We start from the raw sequence: 25,357 nt of genomic DNA, 5'->3' as shown, positions 1-25,357 counted from the left end.
AATATGCTGTCTAGGTTAGGTAATACAAAACACACAGATCATCTGTAAATTATAATTCATGCCCATTTATACTCACATCATGACTTACAGAGTGTTTTGAATGTTCTTAGTCATCCTGTGAGGTAAATATGATCATTATCCTTGTTTTGTTAATGAGGAGACAGGGAAACCAATGTAATTTAATTTGCCAGAGAGCCCAAAGTTAACAAATGGCAAATATCAGAGCCCAGACTTTTACTTTTTACTCAGAACCTGAGTTCTTCCTAGTTTGTGCACCTCCTGCTCAGAGAATCCACTTGGGTAGCCAGTAAGCAGCTCCTGAATACAGAGTGGCTTCTTACCTTCGTGTCCTTTCTCAGTCAATGGTAGGAAACAACATAGCAGCTGTCATGCTTGGGGACATTCTGCTCAAAGCTTTACATTGAAAGGGGTCCTTATACTTGGGTAGTAATTATGAACCTTAGGACACAAGCTTAGAAGTATAAGAAATGCAATTTTCTTTTTTTCTTTTTTTAATATTTTCTTTTTTTTTAATGATCAAATAGCTAACTTTATTTTTTTTAATTGGAGGCTAATTACTTTACAATACTGTGGTAGTTTTTGCCATACATTGACATGAATCAGCCATGGGTGTACATCTGTTTCCCATCCTGAACCCCCCTCCCACCTCCCTCCCCATCCCATCCCTCAGGGTCATCCCAGTGCACCAGCCCTGGGCACCCTGTCTCATGCATCGAACCTGGACTGGTGATCTGTTTCACATCTGATAATATACATGTTTCAATGCTATTCTCTCAAATCATCCCACCCTCACCTTCTCATACAGAGTCCAAAAGTCTGGTCTATACATCTGTGTCTCTTTTGCTGTCTCGCATATAGGGTCATCGTTACCATCTTTCTAAATTCCATATATATGCATTAGTATACTGTATTGGTGTTTTTCTTTCTGACTTACTTCACTCTGTATAATAGGCTCCAGATTCATCCACCTCATCAGAACTGATTCAACTGTATTCTTTTTAATAGCTGAGTACTATTCCATTGTGGATACGCACCACAGCTTTCTTAGCCAGTCTGTGCCGCACCACACGTGGGCCCTGACGCGTGTGTTCCCCAATCAGGAATTGAACCCTTGCCCCTTGCATTGGAAGAACAGAATCTTAACCACTGGATGATCAAGGAAGTCCCAAATTTTCTTTTTCTAGGTGTTTTGGTGAAAATTTAATTTGAGTCATTGACCAAATTCCCTCCCTCACCACTCACCTTCCCACTTTTCCCCTAGAGCTGTGTCCAAGTTCCAAAGTGCTTTTTAAGGTCAAGAGTAGAGGCCCGTCTAGTCTCCTCCACCATCTGTCCATGGCAACAAGCCAAACAACCATCACCCCTTCTCCTCTTTATTAGGTGGTCTCAGAGTCACCCCAACTTCCCTGGCCCTCTCAGTTACCCTGTGTCATTTGCTGCCCTCATCACACCGGAAACCCTGGTCGGTTTATGTCTATGGGTCTTTCAGCCCAAACTCACCACACAGCTCATGTGCTCTGAGGTCCCGTCACAGCCCCAGGCCCGTCCCGTCAGCAGCAAGGGGGAGACGCCTTCTCAGGGAACCACCCACCTCTGTGCCAGTGACACTGTCTCTTTTGGTGTCAATTATTTTTACTGTCTGCTTGTCTCAGGTCAGATTTGGTGAGGGAAATGGCAACCCACTGCAGTGTTCTTGCGTGGAGAATCCCATGGACAGAGGAGCCTGGCGGGCCACAGTCCATGGGGTCATGGAGAGTTGGACGCGACTGAAGTGACTAAGCATGCATTTTTACTATCTACTTTGCCTTCCTGAAACAGAATTTTTAGACAATAGTCTATTAAGTTTCACTTCAAAAAACTCAATAACATTTCTTAACTCTAGTGTCAAGGAGAAACAAATGGAAAGTTATAATAAAATCATATGCACTTAAATATGTAAATGCCCTAGCAGGACTACACCAAATGACATCAAAAGGAGTCAGACAGCTGCCCACGTACACGGAGTCATGGTGAGTATATGGGTCTCCAGATGCAGCCTGAACCTGGGCCGTACCTTACCCATTCAAGTCCCATGACTCGCATTACATCAGCAACACGATTTAAAAACATGATGACCGACTCTTGCTAAAGTCCCAGACAAAACAAAGAGCTCTCTCTCAGTTTTCACAGTCGTCCCCTCCTAGATAATTTGACGGGTATTAAAACACCACAAAAGTGCTGTGTGTGTATGAGTAAAGCAGGTAACTTCCACCTCTGGCCAAAATGGAATCACAGGGACCATATTTACCTTCCACTTTTAAAACCAGACAAAGCATAAGAAACGAGGGCCCTCAAGACATTGCGTTATCGGGTGCTGAAGGCCAGACTTACAGGCCACGGTCCAACCTCAGAGCCACACCTCTGCCAGCAGGACCTGTAGGCCCTCCTCTAGCTTTGCCTGAGTGAACAGACACACATTCACAGTTTACCAAGTGGGGTTTCCAGAGGGGTTGTGGTGATGCTGATGTTGTCAATGTTGATAATTTTGACTAAGTGTGATACCTTTCAAGCCAGATAAAGTTCCTAGAATTCTGTCACGGTTGATTCACTTCGGTTAAACATCAGGGTGATTATGCGCTGCACTGGCCTGACAGGCATGAGCTGCACCATGTGCATGACTTAAGCCAAAATCCACCCATTAGCATTCATGGAGACCCTTTCATGTGTCTGGTTGTGGGGGTCTGAGGATACACCTCCAGGGAGCTCAGAGACCAGCAGGGGGGTTCTAGTCTAAGGCTTCTAAATCAGCCATATGGCCACCTCATGCTAAGCATCTCCGTTTCCTACACAACAAAAGATAAAGATGTCGCGTGTCCTGTGGACGCCTGCCTGGGTGGCTCTGGGGGTACACGGCTAGCCTGCCCAGCTCTCTCCGGCTGAGGCGGCCTTCACTCCTTTTGCCCCACCTGGGCGTGTGCCTGGGGAGCCAGGTGTGGCCAGCTCACACTAGTGCCCAGTGTGAGCAGCCAGCACATCTTTGGAGTCTGGCCAGCTTAAAGCATCCACCCCAGGCATCAGCAGGTATAGCCCTTTCTATACTCTTCCTTTCTATAGTGCACTTTCTATGGAACCCTCGCACAGGCACTTTTCAGACTTTAATGTGTGTAAAAAATCACTTGAGGATGTTGTTCAACTGCAGACTCTGACTCAGAAGGTCTGGGTAGATGCAGAGATCCTGCTTCTCTTTTCGTTTTATTATTATTATTATTTTATTTTGACTGCCCTGGGTTTTTGTTATGGCTTGTGGGCTTCTCTTGTCATGGAACACAGATCATAGGGCACATGGGCTCAGTAGTTGCACAGAATGGGCTTAGTTGCCCCACGGCATGTGAGATCATAGTTTCCTGACCAGGACTCGAGCCTGCATCCCCTGCATTGGCAGGTGGAGTCTCAACCACTGGACCACCAGGGAAGTCCCAGAGGTTCCACTCCCAGGTGACGTCTGTGATGCTGAGCTGCAGGACACACCTGCGCAGCGAGGCCTCGCTTGGCAGCATCACAGAAGCTGTCTGTAACCACAGAATCACACAGGGACATTTCCGTGAGTGATAGGAACCGCTCTTTGATCCTTGGGGCTGCAGCTCCTTGGACATGAGGTTAGCTTTCATTCCTTCGTTAAGGGGATGGACTCAAATAAATACATTGCACAGAATATACGGAGAATAACAGACTTTCTGGGGAAGTAAGGGACGGCTTCCAGAAGGAGGTGATTTCTGAGCTGCGTGTGTAAAGATAGACAGCAAAAGAGACACTGATGTATGGAACAGTCTTACGGACTCTGTGGGAGAGGGAGAGGGTGGGAAGATTTGGGAGAATGGCATTGAAACATGTAAAATATCATGTATGAAACGAGATGCCAGTCCAGGTTCAATGCACGATACTGGATGCTTGGGGCTAGTGCACTGGGACGACCCAGAGGGATGGTATGGGGAGGGAGGAGGGAGGAGGGTTCAGGATAGGGAGCACATGTATACCTGTGATGGATTCATTTTGATATTTGGCAAAACTAATACAATTATGTAAAGTTTAAAAATAAAATTAAAAAAATAATAATAATAATAAAAAAAAAAAGACATTCAGCAAATGGAGAGGAGGTATAGGCATGGAGGGATGAGTCCCTGCAAGGCACCCGCAGCCACACCGAAAGGTTAAACTGTTTCTACACCGTGGAACATGTATTTTTGAGAGAGCACCCTGACTGCTGTGTAGGGCGTCAGCTAGAGATGAGAGGGGCCAGGGCCAGGGGGATAGCTCTGTCCAATGCAAAGGACAGAGAAGTCTGGACTAAGGAGAGAGAGCGAGGAAGCAGAAACCTGTGGATGCGGTACCTGCTGACTTTTACTGGGACCCTTTGGGGAGTGGGAGGCAGGGGGCGCAATTGTGCAGCTGCTGAAGCTGGGTGGAGCTGAATATCCAGGAGACAGACACCAGCTCTCTGACCTTGATTCCACGAGCACAGGAGCAGCGGTGGTGACTAGTCCTCCAGCGGGCGTGCAGGTGTGGTGAGGCACTGGGAGATCACACGCAGTGGTTCAGGGTACCCTTTCCCATTTCAACAGTACCGAGTGTCTATTAACACGAGAACGTAAAATGATGTGCTTGCTTATGTCAGGCGCTAATGAGGACTGTGATAAGAGCATCAGTGTTATTTTAAGAATGTTCTAACCAATATGCAGATAAGTATGGGGATACTAGGAATGTTCTAACCAATATACAGATTAGTATGGGGATACTAACTCTTAAAGCGCTGAACCTTTTGTTGTTAACTTTGGAGAGTTTCCGACATCTGACTGTTGATCTCTCAGCATCTATAAGAGTCACCATTCATTATTATGTGGCAAAGCCAGTTAGAACTAGTCAGCAATCAGTCTTTATGCTAATTCACACAATTAGGTACTGTACTATGATTAAATGCAAATGACTTGAGGCAATGAAAAGAATCAGAGTTTGTTTTTAAGGGACCCAAATCTGATTTTCACAGCAAAATCAGTCTTGTACCTGAAGAAGGCTGAGCATGGAGATGGCTCTGTGTGTGTGTTATATGAACCTTCTTTGTCCCTGTTGCATGAGCTTACAGTTTACATCCTCCAGTGGCTCCCATCTCCTTTTTACAACCACAAGATCCGGTTTATCTGGCTTCATCTCCACTCCAGCCACCCTCCACAGCCCAGGACCCTGGCACTTACTGTTTTGCCCAGAGCAATCTTCCATAGATGTCAGCATAACCAGGTATCTCTGCTCAGATGTCTCCTGATTAATGAGGCTGTCCCTGGGTTCCTGATCAAAGACAAGCTCCTCTCTTTCCATCTCTTTACCCTGCTTTATTTCTCTTCAGCACACTTGTCACCACATCAGGGCATATATTTATTTATGATTTGTATCCACCACTAAAAATCAAGCTCCATGAAGGGAGAGACTTTGCTATTTTATTTTGCTCTCTGCTGAATCCTCAGCACCTAGAATGTTGCCTGGAAACAGCATGTGTGTGTCAGTCACTCAGTTGTGTCAACTCTTTGCAACCCCATGGACTGTAGCTCACCAGGCTCTTCTGTCCATGGAATTCTCCAGGCAAGAATACTGGAGTGGGTTGCCATGCCCTCCTCCAGGGGATCTTTCCGACCCAGGGATTGAACCTGGGTCTCCCACAATGCAGGCATATTTTTTGCCATCCGAGCTAGAATGGAAATAGTAAATGATCAGTAAGTATTGTTAAAGGGAAAGATGGCAACTATTCATCAAAAGAGTTGGACACAACTAAGCAACTGAACTGAACAGATTCATCAGAACCTTATGAGAAAGCTAATAAGTCCTTCGCTTAAGGAAGAATATGTTTTTCTTCTGAAACCTGACACTGACTGTGTAGTCACAGGCTTTCTAACAAATCTGCTCTCTCTGCTCATCAGCTGCTTTAGTTCCCAACTCCGTGCCGCCCCTGTTGTGTGGCGCCCTCCACCCCCAAACCACCCCTCCCACCCCTGTTTATAAGGCCCAAGGTTTCCTGCCCAGTTTCTAACTCAAGCTGCTTGATCTCTTTTGAATCCCCTAAGCCTTTGTGCCCCCAAATCTCCAGTTCAGGTGTTCACAGACTCTGACCTAGTTGGAGCCAGTCGTTGGCTTCCAGAAATGTCATCTGTGAGTCCCTAGGCCACTGGTGTCTTGAAACACACCAGACTCTGGAGCCCTAGCTTCTCAGCATCTCTGATGTCTGTAAGCCACTGGAAGTGGCAGCTGAGGGCTCTGGTCTGAGTGGCCCCCAGCATCACTAGAACATATCTGGTGAGAAATAAAACAGACTCAAAGCAACTGTGTTTGATCTCCAGCACCACTAACAAATCACTGTCTCCAAGATGGCTCTGATGCCTCTCTCACTTTGCACTTTCCTGAAGGCAGCCTATGATAAGTCATGAGTAAGAAGCAAAGCATCTTGCTAATAAAGAATTTGGTTTTTGACCAGAGAGAAGTCTGGCCCTTGCCCCAGCTTCTGGGAGGCAGTCTGGTAGAAGTGTCTTAGTCTAGGCCAGAGCCTGGACACAGCAGGTCTTCGAAGGGGCCCGCCACATCCCATAGTATTAGGGTGGGAGCTGGCCAGGCGAGAAAGACCAACCTTGTGATTTAGGACCGGAGCTTTGGGTCACGTGGTATCAGTAGACCTGGAGGCTTGGATCAGCCGTGCCTACGGAATGGGGCCTCAAGAAAACCTCCAAACATCAAGGCTCAGAGGAACTTCCCCGGTGGGTAATGTTTTGTGTTTTGTTGCATGTTGTAACGTGTTCCCAAAACAAAAACTTTGCTCTTAGCCCCTGCCCCCAGACTTTGCTTTACATGTTTCTTCCTTCAGCTAATTTTAATCTATATCCTTCTCCTGTGATGTTCTATACTGTGAGTATCATAGCTTTCAGGGGTGTCTATAAGTCCTTTCTTCTAGGGAATTGTCAGAACTGAGGGTGGTTTGGGGAACCTCTTCCCACAGACTGCAGTTGGTGCCAAAAGTGAGGACAGCCTTGGGGACTGTGCCTCCAAGCCTCGCAGTCTGGCTGACTCTGGGTCCATCTCCATGCCATAAGGAGGCTGATGCTTCTGCTCCAAGGCGTTTCACTTCAGTACACCATGCATCCTCTTTTTTCCATTTAGCCGTAACTTTTGTCTTTTTTTTATATCATATTTCAAAGCTTTCATAGAGGAAAGGGAATTTTAAAACAGGAGAGAAACATGTGTGGTCTTTATGTCCTATTTGCATCTGTAAGTCCCAAGATACTCTAAAAATATAGAATTTCACAATGACTTTCCAGCACAGTATTAATTTTTTTTAGCACAATTCAATCATCTGTGAACAAAACATGAAATGCCTGATTTCCCTCTGCCCAGCAGACCATGGTCAAGACCAGGGACACACTGATCTTAGAACACACTGGAAAGCACACAACCCCCAGTACAGAGCAGGTGAAGGGGCCGAGATAGGAAGAGATGATGGAAAAATACAGAAATGCTGAAGGGGGAGCCGCAGGCATTTCTGAACTCAAAGAGATCACAAGGTGATGTATGAGGTCCCCACCAGCTGAGGATAAGAAAGCTGAAAGGGAAAAGGAGGGTAGAGAAAGACTCAGAGGCATTTTGTAGATGTGAACACAGAGAGGAAGCAGGAGGAGGGGATCCTAGGGCTGGGGGACAACCGCAGATCCTCCCTGTTCTGGAGAAAAGAGAACTGTGCTCAATTCTTTCTCCTTTTCTCTTTTCAGTCAGTCAAAAACTAACACTATGAGTGTTTTAGCAGAAACTAGCATTGCATTCGGAGAAGGCAACGGCACCTCACTCCAGTGTTCTTGCCTGGAGAATCCCAGGGACGGGGGAGCCTGGTGGGCTGCCGTCTATGGGGCCGCACAGAGTCGGACACGACTGAAGTGACTTAGCAGCAGCAGCATTGCATTATTGTCAGCTAAACATGAATGTTCTTCCTCAACTCAGGAAGATTGCATTTTGTTGAGAATAAATGAAATGTAAACCTTAAAAGCTTGATAAGTGGCTGGACTTTAGTATCACACTAAAGAAGTCAAAGAAGGCTCTTACCTTAGAAATCATGTTCTTTTCCACCCTAAGGATAGAGGGCGAGAGAGGAATGACCCTCGACAGCCTGTCTGTGACTGATAGAGTGGAGAGAGGTGCAGAGTCCAAGGGCAGAGAAACAGTTGCCACTTCACCTGAGCAAGAAGTCAAAAGAGAAGAGAGGCTCTGACCTTTGTCAAGAACACAAGGGTCATTTGGGAAGGAAGCCAGAGGATGGGGCGTGTGTGGTGCAGAGACCCTCAGCCTGGCTGAGCCCACTGCACCCCCCGCCATAGCCATCCCAAACCCCGATGATATTTCCACGTGTGCCCAGCCCTAAGCAATAACTGGCAATTGATCTCAGCCAAACATAGTAACCCTCATCCTCTTCCAAGTGCTGGTTGCCCAGCCTACCTCTTTAGTGAGGGTAGTGGTGTGACTCAGCTGATGCCAATGAAGTATAAAAGGTAGCCTGCTGGGAGGTTTCTGGAAAATGTTTTGCTTTTTGGTTAAACCAATATGTCTGAGGCCACCTCCTTTTCTCTTCCTCCTCCCTCCCCGTCCGTACATGATGCCTGAAGTCGCAGCAGCCACAAGGGATGAGGCAGGAGAGTCATAGAAACACCAGCCCCAAGGGCCTTATGCTGCAGAATTGAGCCGGCAGCTGCCCACCTGTGGACTTCTTGGTAGGTAAGAAAAAGTAGAACATGTTTGCTCAAGCTACCCTTAGTTTTGTCTCCTCCTCCCAGCAGCCTCAGAATACTCAAGTCTTATTCCAAGAAAATGTCTTTCAATCCTCAAAGCCTTTATAACTGGTAAAACCACCATTTAGATGATCATAGGAGAAATTCTGGCCAAAAAAAAAATTGTCTTGGAGCTCATGGAATCCATCAAAGAGACCTCTGATCATCAGGGTGTCGCACACTCCACTTTGAGAGCTGAACAAGGCCAGAGGTGCAGCTACAGCAAGGGTAAGAAAGACAAGGCATTGCCTGGAACAAGGGGTCAGCTTGGGAAAGCAAGAACATGGGCACCTGAAAAGGCGCCACCCAGCCTCCCTGCAGCAGAGGGGAAAGGACGGTTAAGAAATGCCTTTCAGCATGGCCTCCACCCTTCAGGTCAGACCACAGTGGACTGAGCCGCAGGGAGGCAGGAAGCTCTGTCTGTTGGTATCACTGGGGGGTCACAGAGCAATCAACCCCTCTCTGCCTCCCAGCACGACAAACTCAGAGCTGGAGCAGAGGCCAATTGCACTTGCACCGAGGCTCATTAGATCCCCAGGGCGTTCTGAAAGCGGAACGTAAATTGAAGTTGACAGTCCTTGACCCCCAGGAGTTATCCTCTGAATGAGAATAAGGGGAAATCAACAGGGAGGCAGAGAGGTGAGAAAGAAAAGCCAGAAACGGAACACAGGCCTGACGGATGAACCCGCTGGGGGCTCACATCTTCCCTAGTTTAAGCAGGCTTTTCTGTTTTAGTTCTGATTGTATTTGGAAACTGACATATTTTTAAAACTAAGTTCTACTTAAGGAAATTCAATACATAATGTTGAAAGCCGATCGCTCACATTGTGGATGGAAAGGTCATTTGACATACTGCAGAGTTTCTTCATGAAATGTGTTTTCATGGTACCTTTGCTCCAAGATCTGAATTCAGCAGAATTCCTCAGCCTCGTGTCCACGTACAATAAGACCTTACCTAACATATTTTTCCTTTCATAATTATGTTTTCATTCAGGAGAAATATTCATCTAAAAAGTGGGTTTACTTTTAGCCAAGTATAAATTTTGGAAAATATAGAAAAGTAGAAAGGGGGAACATTCACCATACTCCAAAGAAAACCTCTATAATTTTAAGCGTTTTTGAAATAATTTTTTGTTAGTTTCAGGTGTATAACATAATGATTCAATACTTGTATGTATTGCGAAACGGTCACACACTAAGCCTAGTTAACCTCCATCACCATAAATTGTTATGATTTTTTCCCTTGTGATGAAAACTTGTAAGATCTGCTCTCTTAGCAACTTTTAAACATACAATTCAGCATTATTAACCATTGTCATCATGCTGCACATTATGTCCCCATAAATTTTTCTTTTAGTTTTTGTGCCGTTCATGGTATTTCTCCACAGGCATATAATATTGATTAGACAATTTTATTTTCTGCTTTTTTTCACCTAACATTATAGCATGAATATTTTCTTATTGTTACTCTTACTAAATATTATTTTTTATGATTGCATGCTATAATTTACTTATATATTTCTGATAGTGAAATACTCTAACATAAATATACTTGTTTTGGATTACCCCGTGTCATTTAAGCAAAAATCTAAATGAATTATGTCATTATAAAATCTACCACATTATCATTGTCCCTACTATTGAGATTTTCCTGGTATCTTTCACTCTCTGACAACATCTTTATGTACCATTTTTTTCTACATCTTAGGTGAATTTCTTTTAGGCTAAATTAGTAGAGATGGGACCTACTGGTCCCAAAGGAAAGAAGTCTCAAGGTGCGTGATTGTAAAAATTGCTTCTCAAAAGGATTATAGCCAGGTATACTCCTAAAGTGTCCATTTAACCACACTTTCACAGCACTTAGTGGGTATTTAAAAAAAAATATTTCTTTATCAGTAAAAAAATCTTATTTCATTATTATATTAATCTATCTTGTCTTTGATTACCATCGAAGTTGGTACATATTTCCAGAAATTTATTAACTAGCTATATTTTCTCTTTTGTGAAGGATTTGGTCCTAGGTCAGAAACAAACTTCATTTTATTTCCAAGCGGAAAAAAAAGCCAGCAGAAGTTAAACCATTTGCCCAAGGCTACACAATTAAATGTTTCAGGAATCCAAATCGGGTATTTTAAGGCCTACTTAAGAAATTGCCCCTCCCACTACTGCCTTTTTTTTTTCCCCAATTCCTCAACCCTATTTGCAAATATTAACAAAATAAGTACATTTCAAAGCACACACTTGAAGCTCATAGCTTCTCTTCAGGTTTGAGGCTTGAAAGTCGCTCAGTCGTGTCCGACTCTTTGCAACCCCACGGACTGTCACACTTAGCTGCAGCAAGTAGGGTCCCTGAACTGTCTAGCCCAACAGGCTCCTGTCTCCATGGGGTTCTCCAGGCCAGAATACTGGGGTGGGTAGCCTTTCCCTTCTCCAGGGATCCTCCCAGCCCAGGGATTGAGCCCAGGTCTCCCATATTGCAGGCGGATTCTTTACCAGCTGAGCCACACTCTTCAGGTCTACCACTGAGTAAACTGAAGCCCTGGGCGGCACTGGAGACGGGCTCGATCCCTGGGTGGGGAAGACCCCCTGGAGGAGGGCATGGCAACCCACTCAGTATTCTTGCTTGGGAAATCCCATGGACAGAGGAGACTGGCGGGCAGCCTAGAGGAACAATGGCAACTTAAACAGGTGTGTGTGTGTGTGTGTGTGTGTGTGTGTGTGTGTTGCTCAACTGTATCCAATTCTTCAGCTCGCCAGGTTCCTCTGTCCCTGGAATTCTCCAGGCAAGAATACTGGAGTGGGTTGCCATGCCCTCCTCCAAGGGATCTTCCCAACCCAGGGATCAAACCCAGGTCTTCCGCATTGCAGGCAAATTCATTACTGTCTGAGCCACCAGGGAAGCCCTTCTAGCCATTCTACTTCTAGGAAATAATCAGAGATCTATGAAAAGATTTTCATAGAAAGATATTTCTCCTAGACTGTTCTTTTTCATTGAAGTATTGTTGGTTTACAGTGTTGTGGCAATCTCTGCTGTAGGGCAAAGTGACTCAGCTTTACACATATATATTCTTTTTTTATATTATTCTCCATTATAGTGTCTCTAAGGAGATTGGCTATAGTTCCTGTGCACTACGATCTTGTTTATCCATTCTAAAAATAATGGTTGGTTGTGTCTACCAACCCCAAACTCCCAGCCATCCCTCTCCCTCCCTCCTTGCCCTCGGCAACTTCAATATCACAGACTGTTTACAGCTCTGAACGTTCCTAAAAACTCCAAATGTCCCCCAGTAAACTAGTTCAATAAAAATAGCCTTTCCATCAAGTTTCCTATTTTAAAAGAACAAAACATGTGTGGTATTTGAAGTGACAAAAAAGTATATAGAATATCATTCTAATCTTATCAAATGAAAAATGCTACGTATATACACTGTAGTAATAACTGGATATGGCTACAGATGATTTTTCAGTTTTCTTCTATACTTTTTTAAACATTTACTTTTTAAATCGAGGTATAATTGGTTTACAATGTTGTGTTTCAGGGGTACAACAAAATGTCTTCTTGTATTTTTCTGTGTTTTCCAAACTTTTTAAAATAAATGGGGGTGTGTGTGTGTGTCTTTGGTGGTGTGGTGTTCAAGGAGATTTTTAGAATAGTAGCCCAGTGGACAGTGTTCTAAATATCTTTGTTTCCGTTCCCCATACACACACAGATGTTAAAAGCATCTTGTTGGAACCCCACAAAGGTCTATAAAATGGAGACTACACAGGTGGGTTAGCAGCTAAGCTTTCTTAATGAGAAGTTGGAAAGAAGTGAACAGCAAGTTTGATGAAACCATTTTTTCATAAAGCTGTACATATTCCAGAAGACAGATAAGAATATAAACGACAGCAAGATCAAAGATTTGATGGAACATATCCACTAGGAGTGAAGGTAAATTTATGGACTGAATTCTTTCTCTTAAGCTGGTGCCTTGTGAGTGTCCAGTTTATTGACGGTTTAAATTATGTCTGCAATTTTCTGAGCGGTTCACTTACTTTTCAAGTTTGTAAACCAACACATCAACAATCCCTAATCAATGGGAGAGCAATTCTCCAGGGAGCTATGAAAATATATGTTGCATTTCAATGCAATAAAAACACGACGAAACATGCCTCTGTTCTTCGTAACACAAAAGTACCACATCTGGTCATTAAAAAAAAAAAAAACAACATTATAAGAGTTGTAAGGATGCCAGATACTTATTACAGAGAACTGTTTTATCCATTTAGCCCAATTTTCCAGATGTTTTATTACTTGGAGACAGGACAATTGTTCAAACTGGTGATTGAAGCCCATTTATTTCAAGGGCTCATCTGCAAGCCATAGGAAGCATTTGAGGGACAAGTAATTTATGACAGGCCACAAGGCAAGGCTTGAGGAGGGCTGCCATCTCACTGGGTCACGAATAATCCCAACAAAGGACAAACTACCCTATTTTGTTAACACCAGCTTCATTTGCAAAAATTGCCTCTGAGGCAAGCACTTAGTTGTCATTTCACATGCAAATATGATGCACTTAATTGGAGCAATTTCCATAATAGTGGGTTAAGTTGGCTGTGACTGGTTGGCTGTGATTGGAGGCCTGGTTCTCATTGTCTACCAGCAACAAAACGCTCACTTGGACCAGTTGGAAGTCTTGTCCTCATAAAGACAACAGGATCGTTACGCAGGAGCAGGTGTTGCTCCTCCCGCCCTTTCCCCAACCAGGTGTCCCTGCCAGGGCCAACCCCCTCACCCCCCACCCCTGCTCCCCCAACTCCACACTCAGAGCCTCACTTCCCTGCACACAACCAGGGAACCTGCAGAGCACTAGCCTCAGGACATTAGTGAAGCAGTCCTGGCAGCCACAGTCTTTGCAGCTAATTAGAAGGCACCTCACTGTGGTAAATTCTCTCCACCTGTAGATCAAAGTCGGGATTTGGAGGGCAGAAGGGACGGGTGGCATCTTTCAGCTTCGCAACTCTGAAGTCAGCATGTCTGTCTTTGCTTCATACACAGAAGTGGGAGATCCCAGGGCCTTGTGGAGGTGTATTTTCAGGTTAAAAGGGTAGTGCTGCAAACTGTCCTAAGCCAATGGATTCACCAGCAAGTCAGCCTTGGGCAATTTACTTGTTGTTGTTTTTGTTATTCTTGTAAAAGCTGGTTACCTCTGGCATTAGAGAGAGTGGAGACTGTACATCCTCTCCTTGACAAATTTGCTACCAGCTTGTTTATTGTGATGAAATGAAATCTGAGACCAATTTCTGCTAAGTGTGTCAGTGTTTATTAACAAGCAGGTATAAAAATGATCATACAGTGGTGACTTGTGAGTGGGGGAAAAGTCCCTCGCAATCTTTAGGCATTCCAACTTTGCTTGAGAGGTTCATTCTAAGGAGGAACAGTAATTTTTAAAGCAGAATTAGCCAACTTACTGGTTGGGTCAGGAAACAGGCCAGAGGGATGAGAAGGAGCACAGGGTCAAGCGAGTCTGAAGGGCAAGTGCTGCTCCAAAGGCATGGTCTGGGCAGACCAGATCCTCATATTTACTTGTAGGGCCCATTATAGTCTTTCTCCGGCTGCTATTTAGTCACTAAGTCGTGTATGACTCTTTGTGACCCCATGGACTGTAGCCCACCAGGCTCCCTCTGTTCATGGGGTTTTCTTGGCAAGAGTACGGGAGTGGGTTGCCATTTCCTTCTCCAGGCGATCTTCCCAACCCAGGGATCAAACCCACATCTCTTGCATCGGCAGGTAGATTCTTTACCACTGAGCCACCTAGGAAGCCACTTTCTAATTAGTCACAGATTTCAATTCTGCTTTTCAATGGGAATCATTCTACTCATTACTTCTACTAGTTAACCAACCTGCTCTTTCAAAAACAATAATTCTAATCCGCAATTCTGGAGTGTATCTTCTTGATTAGGATGCTTCAGAGGCTTACTAATCATCCCTGAAGTGTGGATTCTTGATTAGGGGTTCCTCAAAGGCTAACCAGCCCCATGCGCATCACACTGTTTACAGCGGGTAACATTAAATCATCTCAGGTTGGACAGAGGTTCATGACATTGTACCAGTGGCAGTGATCAAGACCATCCCCAAGAAAAAGAAATGCAAAAAGGCAAAACAGTTATCTGAGGAGGCCTTACAAATAGCTGTGAAAAGAAGAGAAGTGAAAAGCAAAGGAGAAAATTAAAGATATAAACATCTGAATGCAGAGTTCCAAAGAATAGCAAGGAGAGATAAGAAAGCCTTCCTCAGTGATCAATGCAAAGAAATAGAGGAAAACAATAGAATGGGAAAGACTAGAGATCTCTCCAAGAAAATTAGAGATACCAAGGGAAATTTTCATGCAAAGATGGGCACAATAAAGAACAGAAATGGTGTAGACCTAACAGAAGCAGAAGATATTAAGAAGAGGTGGCAAGAATACACAGAAAAACTGTACAAAAAAGAGCTTCATGACCCAGATAATCAAGATGGTGTGATCACTCACCTAGAGTTAGACACCCTGGAATGTGAAGTCAAGTGGGCCTTAGAAAGCATCAGTACGAACAAAGCTAGTGGAGGTGATGGAATTCCAGTTGAGCTATTTCAAATCCTAAAAGATGATGCTGTGAGAGTGCTGCACTCAATATGCCAACAAATTTGGAAAACTCAGCAGTGGCCACAGAACTGGAAAAGGTCAGTTTTCATTCCAATCCCAAAGAAGGGCAATGTCAAAGAATGCTCAAACTAACACACAGTTGCACTCATCTCACAGGGTAGAGAAGTAATGCTCAAAATTCTCCAAGCCAGGCTTCAACAGTGCATGAACTGTGAACTTCCAGATATTCAAGCTGGATTTAGAAAAGGCAGAGGAACCAGAGATCAAATTTCCAACATCCATTGGATCATTGAAAAAGCAATAGAGTTCCAGACAAACATCTACTTCTGCTTTATTGACTATGCCAAAGCCCTTGACTGTGTGGATCACAACAAACTGGAAAATTCTTCAACAGATGGGAATACCAGACCACCTTACCTCCTTTCTGAAAAATCTGTATGCAGGTCAAGAAGCAACAGTTAGAATTGGACATGGAACAACAGACTGGTTCCAAATCAGGAAAGGAGTACATCAAGGCTGTATGTTGTCACTCTGCTTATTTAACTTCTATGCAGAGTACATCATGCAAAATGCCAAGCTGGATGAAGCACAAGCCAGAATCAAGATTGCCAGGAGAAATACCAATAACCTCATATATGCAAATGATACCCCACTTATGGCAGAAAGCGAAGAACTAAAGAACCTCTTGATGAAAGTGAAAAAGGAGAGTGAAAAGGTTGGCTAAAACTCAACACTCAGAAAACTAAGATCATGGCATCTGGTCTCATCACTTCATGGCAAATAGATGGGGAAACAACATAAACAGTGATGGGCTTAATTTTGGGGGGCTCCAAAATCACTGCAGATGGTAACTGCAGCCATGAAATCAAAAGACACTTGCTCCTTAGAAGAAAAGCTATGACCAACCTAGACAGCATACTAAAAAGCAGAGACATTACTTTGCCAACAGAGGTCTGTCTAGTCAAGGCTATTGGAGAAGGCAATGGCACCCCACTCCAGTACTTTTGCCTGGAAAATCCCATGGATGGAGGAGCCTGGTAGGCTGCAGTCCATGGGATCGCTGGAGTCAGACACAACTGAGCGACTTCACTTACCCTTTTCACTTTCATGCATTGGAGAAGGAAATGGCAACCCACTCCAGTGTTCTTGCCTGGAGCATCCCAGGGATGGGAAATCTGGTGGGCTGCCATCTATGGGGTTGCACAGAGTCAGACACGACTGAAGCAACTTAGCAGCAGCAGCAGCAGTCAAGGCTATGGTTTTTCCAGTAGTCATGTATGGATGTGAGAGTTGGACTGTGAAGAAAGCTGAGCGCCGAAGAATTGTTGCTTTTGAACTGTGGTGTTGGAGAAGACTCTTGAGAGTCCCTTGGACAGCAAGGAGATCCAACCAGTCCATCCTAAAGGAAATCAGTCCTGAATATTTATTGGAGGGACTGATGCTGAAGCTGAAACTCCAATACTTTGGCCACCTGATGAGAAGAGCTGACTCATTTGAAAAGACCCTGATGCTTGGAAAGACTGAAGGTGGGAAGAGAAGGGAAAGACAGAAAATGAGATGGTATCACCAACTCAATGACATAAGTTTAAGCAAGCTTTGTGAGTTGGTGATGGACAGGGAACTCTAGGGTGCTGCAGTCCAAGGGGTCGGAAAGAGTTGGACATGACTGAGTGACTGAACTGAACTGATGACATCCACAGTCTATAAGGAGTGGGTCTGTACGAGACCAAGGCTCTCAGAGAATAGACAACCTGTCCTGCTCCACAAAGGAATGGAGCCTGGCTCTGTGAAATTTAGCCATGACATGCCTTGATTGTGATCCATGGAGGCTGGACCCAGCCCAGGCAGGGTTACCTGATGCAGACAGGAAACAGGTGAAGGGGTGTGTTTTAAAGGGGGGACCTCCTAAGAATTGTAGCAGTGTGCTTCAACAGCTAGCTTGTTTTTGTGTGTGTTTTTCTTTGCACATTTGTCCTTTGATCTTGAACTCTGCTTTTCGCTAATTACAGAAAAATTCCATTTTCTTATAATTTTTTCATCTTTCTTCTTGATTGGAGTTTGGGTGCCGGAATCCAGCTCCAGCAGCCAGAGAATCAGCCTGAAGAGATGAGCAGTGTCGGCGGAGAATGATGCAGCCTCTGACTCAAGGTGTGGGACTGCATGTTTATTTCAAGCGTCAGGTCTTCTTTTATACTTTGACAAAAGTATTAGATCGGAGGTTTTACATTTTCAGCTCCCCCTTACCCAGACTTTGTCTCCATAAATCACTGTTGCCCTTCAACCAGAGTTACATTGTAACTCATGCTTATGTCTGGGCTGCATACCACATCCCTCAGTTTATTTCTTATCTTTCTAAATCCTGCTTGCCCCTAGTATCCTAAGCTCACTATCTCCTAAAAAGGCTTCTAGCTATTCTTAATTATTCCTAAACCCTAAGCTCAGCAAACTTCCTTTGCCATAAACATTCCCCTCACAAACAGGTCTCAGATAACAATCCTTCCCATGGCCTCAAGCTGCGGCCTATGTGCTCATCCTGGAACATTCTTTGTAAAGATCCTTGAACAAATGTCAGTGGTTACTTTATAGATTATTTTCTGGGCACAACTGCAGAAGGCTTTGTGCTTTCTCATGCTTCTCTCAAGAACAATAAGCACCTTAACATTCTTTCCAGCCAACTCAACCGAAGAAAGGAAAGAACAAGTCAGAATCACAAGACCTAACTCCTTCATCCCAGGACCATGTCTGCGGGATGAGGAGAGGGGGTTGGGGTCGTGCCTCCATTTTGTCAGTAATGCCTAACACGGCTCCTAACATTTGGGGAGGGTAGGTGGGAAGCAGTTTTTCCAGATTCAGGCTTCAATAGTGGAAGCCAAATTCTTTACAAATTAAGATGATTTCAGAGGGGCAGCCTGGCCCATGGGAAGAAGAGAATGTGTAGTTAGTCCACGTAGAATCAGATCCTGGTTCTCAAACTTCCTAGCAGTGTTTTTCTGAGCCTCACTTTGCTCATCTGTAACATAAGACCATGTTATTGAACTCAGATTCCACTGCTTCAAAGTCAGTACTCAAGAGACAAGTGTTGGTTGGAAAGGAAACGCTTTATTCAGTTGGCCAGCATCCTGGGAAGAAGGCAGACTCCTTTCCAAAAACCTACTTGACAATGAAAGTTTTTAAACAGAGAAAAGGAAGTTAAACATTCGAGGGGAAGGCGGGGGGAGGTCCAGAGTCTTCATTATCCTCCACTGTGTGCAGACTTTCTTCTGATTAGTTGTTGGTGAGGAAACAGGAGTCTTATGCTCAGACTGACATTACCATCTTCCATCTGGGTGGGGGCCTTAGTTCCTGCAGAAAAACTTAAAGACAGTGTGATGCATATTCCTTGAGGTGGCACGAGGGCCCTGACACATCACTGCGCTACTGTTTCTTGATTGCGCCTCCTTTGTATCCTCATTCCCTTTGTTGTTGTTAATTAGTTGCTAAGTTGTGTCTGACCCTTTTGCCACTCCATGAACTATAGCCCACCAGGCTCCTCTGTCCATGGGATTTCCCAGGCAAGAACACTGGAATGGGTTGCCATTTCCTTCTTCAGAGGATTTTCCAGACCCAGGGATAAAACCCAAGTCTTTTGAATTACAGGTGGATTCTTTACCACTGAGTCACCAGGACAGACCCCTTGATCCCCTTACTTCCTAGGTTAGTTATTGAATCTGCCCTTTAGCACCCAGGAAAGGTCTTTCAGCCTCCTTGATGTCTATTTCCCACAAACAAGAAATGGAGGGCAGGGAAAACATTTGTCCCCTGGAGGGTACCACAGGGTCCTGCTCATTTCAATCAATTTTCTATACCTTGCAAGACTGTCATAAGGTCCGTCTAATCAAAGCTATGGTTTTCCTGATAGTCATGTATGGATGTGAGAGTTGGACCATGAATTGATGCTTTCGAACTGTGAAGCTGGAGAAGACTCTTGAGAGTCTGTTTGACTGCAAGGATATCAAACGAGTCAATCCTACCAGAAATAAACCCTGAATATTCATTGGAAGGACTGATGTTGAAGCTGAAGCTCCAGTACTTTAACCACCTGAAGTGAAGAGTCAACTCACTGGAAAAAACCCTGATGCTGGGAAAGATTGAGGGTATGAGGAGAAGAGGGCGACAGAGGATGAGATGGTTGGATGGCATCACTGACTCAATGGACATGAGTTTGAGAAAACTCCAGGAGATAGTGAAAGACAGGGAAGCCTGGCATGCTGCAGTCCATGGGGTCCCAAAGATTTGGACACAACTTAGTGACTGAACAACACACTACAAGGCTATTATAAGGATTTGAGATACTATGTGTAAAGCAACTGGTTAAATAAAGGCTTTTAAAATGATAGCGGAACTTCCCTAATGGTCCAGTGATCTGCCTTCCAATGCAGAGAACTCGGGTTCAATTCCTGGTTGGCAAATGAAGATCCCAGATGCCATGGGGCAACTAAGCCCACTCGGGGCAACAAAGATCGCACGTGATGCAACTAAGACCTGACAGCCAAAATAAAAAGTAAATAAGTAAATAAATATTAAAAAATGACACAGCCAAAAATAAAAATTAAGTAAATAAAAAAGGGGAAATGATAGCTTCTCTGAGCCCCCAGGAGGCTACTGCTGTGAGCAGAGTGCACATAGAAATACTGAAATGGAGCAGAGCCCTTTGGGCCCTGGGACAGAGCCCCTGCGTGCTCTGCTGAAGTGCCCCTCTGAAGTACCTAGATCAGAGTATATGATACCTGAGTGGTTTTACAGGTATGAACACCCCACCAAATGGGAGAAGCTAACTACTTAACGACCATGAGCACATAATACCCAGGCCTACTGGAGCCTGAGGACTGATAATGCTAACCCGTGACACTGCGCTGTGAGCTCACCAAGCTCACAGCTTGTCAACCAAGTTGTGCACAAGCTGGTCATGTATCCTGCGACCTCCCTCACCCTGCCTTTAAAACTGCTTTGCTGAAACCCTTCAGGGCACTCAGGCTTCCTGAGTATTAGCTGTCTGAACTCCTTGTGTGGTGCCTGGCAATAAACACTGTATTTTCCCTCACCACAATCCCGTGTGTCACTAGGATGGTTTTACTGTGCCAGGGCAAGTGAACCCAAGTTTGGTTTGGTAACAATACTACAACATGTATGAATCTTAAAATAATTATGCCGAGTAAAAAAAGAACCTTAAAGAAGAAAACATACTGAATGATTTCTAAAAAATTTTTAGATAATGTAAACTAATCTTTGATGACAAAAGCAGATGAGCAATTTGTTTGGATAAGTGGAAAGGAGGGAGTGGGGTGAGGTTAGAGAGGGCAGGGGTCAGGGAAGGGATTACATAAGGTCAGGAAGAAACATTCAGGGCTGATGGATATGATATGTTTCATTATCTTGATGGTGGTGATGGTTCCACTGTTACATACCTAAAACTTACCCAGTGGTTGTTCAGTTCTTTAGTCACATCTGACTCTCTGCAACTCCTCTTTTTGACTTTGAAAGAAGTTAAATATTGCTAAAATTCAGCCTCTGTTCACAGGTGCTGAATAGAAACGTGGAGACAAGAGTTTTTGGTGAAACAGGAAAGAGTAGCTTTAGTTGCTTTTCCAGGCAAAGAGGGCCATGATGAGCCAGTGATCTCAAGACTGTGACCCACTATAGTGTTTCAGGAGCAGGCTGTTTCAACCAGTCTACGGTCTATGTTCCTGAGGTTGGCAGTTTTCATTGGGAGGGGAGTTTGCTTCTGGTAAAAACAATTTAGGAGTGTGTGTCAGGCCTTTATATCTTTAAGGGAACTGTGAGTTTGGTAATTCTGCTTTGTGACAGAATTATAGTCTAAATTGTTCCCAGTTCCCTAGCCCAACAACTATCCTTGTTTCTACATCTTCACATTTTCCAATCATTAACTCTTGAGTCAGCATTTCACTTCAAAAGACAAGCACACGGGGACTTTTACAGTTTCCTTAATTGTTGACCTGTGATGTTTTGGAGGCTATGGGTACAGTGGCAGCATTCTAGACATGGAAAGATTAAAGAAGGCAGGGGGTGATGAAATTAGGGTTGGAAAAGTAAAATATAGTCCAACTGTAGGGAAATCTGTAAGAAACTACACTGAGGAATTTGAGATTTGAGAAGTGTGGTAAATGATTTAAACATTTTGAAGAGAGCAGCATAATCATTAGAATATAGGAGGGACTGGAGTATGAAGAGCCCCAGACAGGGAATAGACTAGATCTGGGCTAGAGCATCAGCAGTAGGAATAGAAATCTTACAGCTTATGTTGGGGAAAAAGGAAATCAAAGATGCATGAAGACTAGTGACGCCATCAACAGAAAGAGGAAAGAGCAGGCAAGTGTTTGGAAAAGAAAATAATGAGATCAGTTTGGGCCATATCGTGTTGCTGCAAGATACTTGGACATCATCCCAGAGCAGGCCAGTGGATTACAAGGAGCACCCAAAGACTGTGACTCGAGTGCAGCTTTGAGGAAGCTTTGACGCTCTGTAACTAGGCAGTTGTTCCCACGGAAAAGCCTGTGAAAAGAGAACTAAGGACAGACCCACGAGCACAACACCTCTTGTTCAGTCACACAGAACTCTGACTTTTCCTTAGATACAGCATTATTCCTCTTAATTTTTAGTCTTTCCCCACTCCGTAATGTTATTCAAAAAGATATCATGTGGAGTGGCACGAAGCTTTGGGTAAGAATTGCAAAAATACTTAGGATCTATTTAGTCATTTGTAGGGACTGTCATTATTTTTTAGTAATGTTTTCATTCAATGATTATTACTTTTTCTCTGGTTGAGTCATTTCAGTTGATAGTGATTTTCAAGGCTTAATCAGCTGCAAAGAACTGAAATTATGCTTTTACTATATATATGTGTGCTATAGTTTTCTGAAATTTCTACGATAAAGAGAATATACTGAAGTTTTTACCAGTCTGCCCATTTTTCATGATCGTGAAGGTAGCAGGGAGAGGGGAAGGCGGAGGTGCTGAACTGTGGGGAACAGAAGCGTCCGAGGTGCAGAGCATTACTGGACAATAGACGCCATGGTAGCGTCCGGTCCTGAGTGAGTGGGGGCCGGTGAGCAGAGAGGATGATCGGCCAGAGCCAGATAAAGGAGAGGCCACATTCCAGAGCCCTTCTCTTTGGTCTGATTTCCACTGCTAAATCCATGATAATTGCATCCCACCTGACAACCAAACAGCTTAGAATATATAGGAAATTGTTTTAACTCTGGTAGGCTGGAGGAGTAGGTTACCTTTTAAAGCAAACCCATCAGTAGCTACAGTGCTTGCAAATGCCCTCTGAATCCATGTACCAGTTTGGCTGATGGAATGATGCTTACAGACAATCTGACTAGGACCCCAAGATGTCTTTGTTCCTCTGCTGCTTCCCCAGTTTTTGTCCACTTCCTATTTGCCTGATGCTGTTTTAGCTTTTTTCAGTTTCTGTATGCGCTTGTTCTTCTTGGCCTTTGAAATCTGAAATTCTGAACAGAATTCTGTTTGTTTTACACTGAGAATATGTTCTATTTATTGTGTTTTTAGCTCCTTTACTTCCCTCCTTGATTGCCCCGACTTGTAGCATGCACTGTAACTGTAGGTTTCAAACATAAAAGAGGAGATACATGAAGGAAGTATGTCTTTGAGAGGGGAAAACCATTTTCTTTCCCTGTGTCTCTGGGCACATGTTCACAGGTACTCTACATAATCAGACTTTACCAAGCACCCTCCTGCAACACATACATGAGGTCTCAGGCGCACTGTCGGCATGCACGGACGAGCGAACGTTGACCTTCTGGACTTCTTATAGAGTGTTAAGGCAGGCTTCTGTCTTTTTGCTGGAGGCTCTGTGCTTAAGAGTATGGATAGTATTTAAGGTTTTATGAATCTTCCCTTCGTAACAGAAGTCTGATCTGCAGTCTAAGGAAGAGGAGTTAACATCCCTTAATTTTTTTAGGCTCTGAAGAAAGCTGATAAGCAAATTTTGGAGCCCCTGATGAATCTTGAGGTGACAGTGAGCAGAGAGTACCTCAGCCCTGTCCTAGCAGACCTGGCACAGAGAAGAGGGAACATTCAGGAAATCCAGTCTCGCCAAGACAACAAAGTTGTTATTGGATATGTTCCCTTAGCAGAAATCATGGTAGGTACTCTGTGACTAAATCTACATATTTTACATAAATTGCTTGAGAAATCCCAGGGATTCTATCCGCACGGGTGTGGATGTGTGGGGGAGGGCTTTCCAGTCCTCCACAAAGTTTGAGCTGTGCTCTACCAAAATGTGTCATCAGCCTCAATGACCGTTTTCCCATGCTGAGCACTTATCTACTTCTGCTATTGCTGGCTCAGCCAGTTCTTCCTGTCATTCTTTTCCCCACCAGCCTCTCCTGCTCTAGGACAGGCGTCTAAGTGCCAGCAGAGTCTTTACCAAACGCTGGGACTGGGGAATGCTTCTGAAGCATACCTCCGCTCCTGGTTTTCTGTCCTCCACGGTACTTACCAAATTTTTCCTGATAATGGTCAAAAGATGTGCAGGGAGAGATTTGAGGCTTAACTTTGCAGAGCTAACTAACTTAAATTATTTTGATTAGGGTTATTCAACTGTGCTTCGAACATTAACATCAGTCTCAGCTACTTTTGCCTTAGCTGTCTAATTATCAAGCCATGAATCCTCAAGACCAAAGTATGCTGCTCAGCCAGAGACATGGCCTGTCCTAAGTCCTTGGAGGGAACAGGAGCACCTACCTACTTCGTTTTCAGTGAGAACAATTTAAAAGAGAACTTGAACAGGCGGTGGCACAGGTGGCCGCTCATCCTACTTGAGAGCATGAGAAACGTGCTCTGATGTTGACGGCTAATGTACCTGAGCTGTATTGTGTATCTAGTAAATTATTACTGTTGGTAGTTAAGATTCAGTCTTTTGGAATACACTGAGTGATAGATATCACAAGGTTTTTGGTTGGTTGATTTTACGCTTGTCTCACAAGAAAGATGTCAGTCTTCTATGGAGGTTCAATAAAAAGATATTTTATTCAAAAACATGATTTTTAAAATCAGGTTGATTGTAGTATGGATGACTGTGGGCTCTTTTCCCATATCTTTCTTCTGTTTCAGCTGGTCTTTACATTCCGCCCTCATGCTCACAATATCCAGTAAAGAGAGGTTGTGCAGCTATTCCTCTTCTGTAGGACAAGTATAAACAAAAGATGTTTTAGATTGATATAATTCATGTCTGTCTTAAGAAACTTAGTAGCTCAAGTCAGAATCACTAAACCATACCACAGATTACTAAAAAGAGATTCATAGTTAATGGAGAAACAGTTGCCAATTTTTCCTGATGAGATCACTACCTGTTAGGTATATACATTTCTGTTTATAGCAAAAAAAAAAAAAAATCCCAATAAGCTAGCGAACACTGCTGCTGCTGCTGCTAAGTCGCTTCAGTCGTGTCTGACTCTGTGCGACCGTGTAGACGGCAGCCCACTAGGCACCTCCGTCCCTGGGATTCTCCAGGCAAGAATACTGGAGGGGGTTGCCATTTCCTTCTCCAAGCTAACACTAAAGAAGGTAAAAAATCACCCTGTACTTCACAGTGTCCTAGCCTGACAAATAAATGTGTCTTACCCGACCATTCTGCAGCGGTGTCTTGTTAGCCTCCTGTAAGCATCATCTAGGTCTGTGACTTCTTGGTGACTCCAGAGTCTCTCACCAACAGCACTCGCCCGAGGCCTAAAATTTAAACCACACATCCCCCAAGGCAGTTTACATTCATGTTTTCTTCAAGAAGCAAACCACACACTTGGGCAAGTTTGTAGTGCTTTCCCGCTTGGTGGAGAAGAGAAGCTGAGGCCCCTTAGTCCACATGTTCTC

At 44.1% G+C, this 25,357-nt stretch overlaps 1 protein-coding gene across 1 annotated transcript in view; it reads right to left on the bottom strand.

Annotated features, from left to right (window-relative positions):
* Positions 1–24,498: 24,498 nt before the first annotated feature.
* Positions 24,499–25,357, bottom strand: part of LOC109575074 (beta-hexosaminidase subunit beta-like) — a 34,904-nt gene continuing 34,045 nt past the window's right edge. The window contains exons 13-14 of the mRNA XM_070774537.1: positions 25,112–25,216; positions 24,499–24,669 (exon numbers count right to left, since the gene is read on the bottom strand). Coding sequence (XP_070630638.1) covers positions 24,609–24,669; positions 25,112–25,216 — 166 coding nt within the window. The 3' untranslated portion in view covers positions 24,499–24,608. The remainder of the gene's footprint in view (positions 24,670–25,111; positions 25,217–25,357) is intronic.

This window comes from Bos indicus, chromosome 20, assembly GCF_029378745.1.
Source record: "Bos indicus isolate NIAB-ARS_2022 breed Sahiwal x Tharparkar chromosome 20, NIAB-ARS_B.indTharparkar_mat_pri_1.0, whole genome shotgun sequence".
Classification (NCBI taxonomy): Eukaryota; Metazoa; Chordata; class Mammalia; order Artiodactyla; family Bovidae; genus Bos; species Bos indicus.
Note: the sequence above shows the minus strand (reverse complement) of the source record. Positions and strands in the feature narration are given on the sequence as shown.